This window comes from Lathyrus oleraceus, chromosome 3 (assembly GCF_024323335.1).
Source record: "Lathyrus oleraceus cultivar Zhongwan6 chromosome 3, CAAS_Psat_ZW6_1.0, whole genome shotgun sequence".
Taxonomy (NCBI): Eukaryota; Viridiplantae; Streptophyta; class Magnoliopsida; order Fabales; family Fabaceae; genus Lathyrus; species Lathyrus oleraceus.
In genome coordinates this window covers 58077635-58081733 of record NC_066581.1, presented here as the reverse complement: position 1 = coordinate 58081733, position 4099 = coordinate 58077635, and the positions used below count along the sequence as shown (strand labels likewise).

Genomic DNA, 4099 nt, shown 5'->3' with positions numbered 1-4099 from the left:
TAGAAAAAGAAGAGAGAATCAAATAACGGTTCTGTATCGAAATATGGCGAAGGGAAGAAGGTTGAAAATACAGATTTTCTGATTATGAAGATTTTGAAGGTATGAAGGACGATTTTATATTTGAGAGCGCAAATGATATATGAATTGGGATCTTTGAATGTAAGAGGGTTATGAATTTGTGTTGCAAGGTAAAAAAAATTATTTAATGAGTTTTTGGGTTTCCGATCCGATCTTTGAAGATGTTCAAAGATTTCTGGGTTAGTTGAAGAGGACGATGAAGATATAAAGTTGGTTTATGGATAAAAATTGGTTGAACGATTTTCTGTTTGTAAGATCTTTGAAGGAAACAAAGAATCTTCAAAAATTTATAATTGAGTAGAAGGTGGCAAAGAAGAAATGTATTCATTTTTTTGTGTGGATAAAAGGTTGTTTTTTTAGGTTTCTGTCTTTGAAGATATGAATAAATCTTCAAAGATTTTTTGGTACAATCAAGAAATTGATGAATGTTTAAGAGACAATCGAGAGAAATATAATTGTGATGTGAGAGAAAAAATAAGTTTTACGAGGATTGATCTTATTAGTTTGATTATATTTCTTGAGATTGAAATAAAGTGTAATCTGCAGAGTGTAAATAAGAGTGAGGCACATGTGTTGAATCCTTTTGAATGTGTTACAACAACCAATTTATGACACATTGGGATTTTATTGATGCATTCACCTGAATGCTAAGCAATATCAGAAAATATTTTTCTGATACCATATCTGAAAAGACTCATTAGATGTGTACTTCTTTCGTCTTATAAAAAGTGTCTTATTTATATATTTTTTTGTTTTAAAATAATTATCCATTTAATCTCTATTAGAGATTAATTGGAATACACTGTCAGTGTAAAACCATTTTACACTATCATCCAATTAAAACTATTCATTTTAACACGTAAGCATGTAATTAAAAATAAATATAATAATAATTATTAAATCATAATAATAACAATTTCTCCATGTTTCTCTCTTTCTCTTTCTTCTTTCACGTTTCTCTCACTCTCTTTCTCTTTCTTCTTCCACTTTTCTCCCACTCCCTTTATTTCTCATTTCAGTTACATCTATTATTCTTCCCCCACTCCATCCCTCTATTCAAAATTGATCTTTATAATTTCACAAATTTTATCTCACAAACTATATTTGCAAATCTCTACATACACGAGGTTAAACCCTACACTAATAATATTTTCTTCTTTTTTATGATTGTCTGACTTTTCAATTTTTTCTTGTTTTTTTTCTTTTAATATTAAATTTAAGTAGAATAATTTATGAACTTCTACTGATTGTTGAAACTTTATAAAATTTAAAACAATGGTAGCTTGAGTTTTAACAAATAATATGGGATTTGATTAAAAAAGAAAGATATAAGTATTGTATTCAATTTTACTAGCTTTACTAGTGCAATATTATTTTTGTTATCATGTTTAACAGTTGTGTAAATATTGTTTGTATTATTATAATAGATTAAGAGATGCAAAACATACACGAAGATTCAACCATAGTTAGCTCTGATGACATGCTTGAAAGTGTTGTTGGTATTGATCCTCTCAATAGCAGACTACCAACAGAGCCTCCCTTAGAGCCATACGAAGGAATGGAGTTTGCATCAATTGAAGAGACGAGAATTTACTACACAAGGTATGCTAAGAATACAGGTTTTAGTTTTCGTATGGGTCGTGTTACTAAATCAAGAACAAATGGTATGATAATAGGTCGAGAATTTCTCTGTTCAAAGGAGGGATTTCGGGCAAAAAAATATGTGAAAGAAGAAAGTAATAGTATTATCGTACACAATGAAACTATGGTAGGATGCAAAGAAATGTTGTATTTAAAGAAAAATGGAGAAATATGGATTGTTTCAAGATTTGTAAGGGATCATAATCATGAACTATTTTCTCCTAAAAGTTCACAGTTTCTTCGAGTACATAGAAAGAAGACTAATGTGCAAAAAAAAATTATTGATGTGTTTCATGATTCTGGTTTAGGCCCTAGTAAAATAAGATCTGTCTTATGTACTGAAAGTGGTGGTGTTGATAATGTTAGATTTAGTCCACAAGATGTTATCAATTACTTAACTGAAAAGAGACAAAAAAAGTTAGAAAATGGAGATGCTCAAATGATGTTATCATATTTTAAAAGTTGTCAATTGAAGAATCCTGGGTTTTTCTATGCTTTTCAAATGGAAGCTGAAGGAATATTAGCAAATTGTTTTTGGGTTGACTCAAGGTCCAAAATGGCATATAAATACTTTGGTGATGTTGTTACTTTTGATCCGACGTATTTGACAAATAAATATAAAATGCCTTTTGTTCCATTCACAGGAGTTAATCATCATCAACAATCCATTCTTTTTGGTTGTGCTCTATTATGGGATGAAACTATAGAGAGTTTTTTTTGGTTGCTAAGTACTTGGTTAGAAGCAATGAGTGGAATTTCTCCTAAAACTATCATCACAGATCAAGATGCTGCTATTAGTAATGCAGTTGCAAAGGTATTTCCAAAGGTTAATCATCATTATTGCATGTGGCATATTGAGAAAAAAAGTTCTTGAATACTTGAATCATGTTTATCATGAACATGGTGAATTTAAAAATCAATTTTACAAGTGCATCCACCAATCTACCACTGTTGAAGAATTTGATTCTGATTGCGAAGCAATAATTGATAAATATGGATTACAAGATAATCAATGGCTAAACAAGATATTCTCCATTCGAGAAAAATGGATTCCTGCTTATGTACGTCACAATTTTTGTGCAGGAATGTCTACCACTCAAAGGAGTGAAAGTATGAATAAATATTTTAAGGATTTTTTGAATTCAAGTACTTCATTAAGCCAATTTGTGACACGATATGAAAAAGCTCTTGATGCACGTTACAACAAGGAAAGAGAGAAGACTTTCAAAACAAGAAATTCAAAGCCACTTTTACGAACTTTATATCCCATGGAAGAAGAAACTTCAAAAATTTATACAAGAAAAATGTTTAGAATATTTCAAGATGAGTTGGTTGGTTCTCAATTATTTATCACAGAAAAGGTTAAGTTTTCTATTGAAGTCTCAACGTATAAAGTTCGTGAAATTTACAAAGAGAAGCCTATCTACTATGTGAATTTTCATGTCACTTCAAAAGAAGCAAATTGTAGTTGTCACATGTTTGAATGTTCAGGTATTCTTTGTAGACATGTATTATGTGTATTCATAAAGAAAAATGTTTATTGTCTCCCTTCACAGTATGTTTTACATAGATGGTCTATTAATGCTAAAAAAGAAAAGGTAAAAGAAGTGACAATTGAAGGATTTCAAGAAGGAAGCAACAACGCTTCTGACACTTCATTGTTTAATAGTATTATGGTTCACTCCCTCGAACTATCAGAAAGAGATTCACAATCCGAAAAACATCACGATATTGCAATTCAAAGCAAAATGGGATTGCAAAACTTGATTTATTGGATATTGAAGAGTCAAATAAGAAGTTTGTTGATTCAGCATCTGAAGATATGCCAAAAGTATTTGATGTTAACATAGCTTTGCATGACCCTCCACTTATAGCAACTAAAGGACGTCCACGGACTTTGCGAATGAAAAGTAGTTTGGAGATGGTTAGAAAAGGTTCCTCCTCTACTTGTAGTTATTGCATGAAAAAGGGTCATACTAAGCCTAAATGTCCAAATTTAAATCAAACAAGGTATCTTAAAATTACATGTACATGTCTTCTCATTTTTTTATCATGTTAATTTTATTCACTAACAACATACTTATGATTTTTAGGTGATAAATTCAATTTTCAAACTCTATTTTGAAACTTCTATATTGTTGGTTGATTAAGAGGTAATAGTTTTTTCTAATGTTACTACTTTTTCTTATATTTATACTAGTGTTAATTTTAATAATTAATTGTCTTCATATTATAATTGAAGGTTTTTATTCAAGTCATTCCTTATCAAGCCTTTTAGAACAAGAAAATTCAACAAGTTGCTTCTATGCTCTTTGGAGACTTCATCATAGCCTTATTTAAGTTGTTGGCATTTTGCACTTACTATTTTACTCTACTGTGA

The 4099-nt window shown here is 30.0% G+C and overlaps 1 protein-coding gene across 1 annotated transcript; it reads left to right on the top strand.

Moving 5' to 3' along the window:
- The first annotated feature begins 1513 nt into the window (after nucleotides 1-1513).
- LOC127129645 (protein FAR1-RELATED SEQUENCE 5) lies at nucleotides 1514-3816 on the top strand. Its single transcript, XM_051058796.1, has 4 exons — nucleotides 1514-2533; nucleotides 2649-3317; nucleotides 3389-3729; nucleotides 3813-3816. Exons 1-4 carry the CDS (start codon nucleotides 1514-1516, stop codon nucleotides 3814-3816), a joined length of 2034 nt encoding a protein of 677 aa, XP_050914753.1.
- Nucleotides 3817-4099: the final 283 nt, after the last annotated feature.

Bases quoted from the DNA above. Each gene is read 5' to 3' on its own strand.
- LOC127129645 (XM_051058796.1), top strand. From the start codon at position 1,514: ATGCAAAACATACACGAAGATTCAACCATAGTTAGCTCTGATGACATG. The intron at 2,534-2,648 runs GTATTTCCAAAG...CAATTTTACAAG, and splicing joins TTAGTAATGCAGTTGCAAAG to TGCATCCACCAATCTACCAC. The intron at 3,318-3,388 runs GTAAAAGAAGTG...ATTGTTTAATAG, and splicing joins TTAATGCTAAAAAAGAAAAG to TATTATGGTTCACTCCCTCG.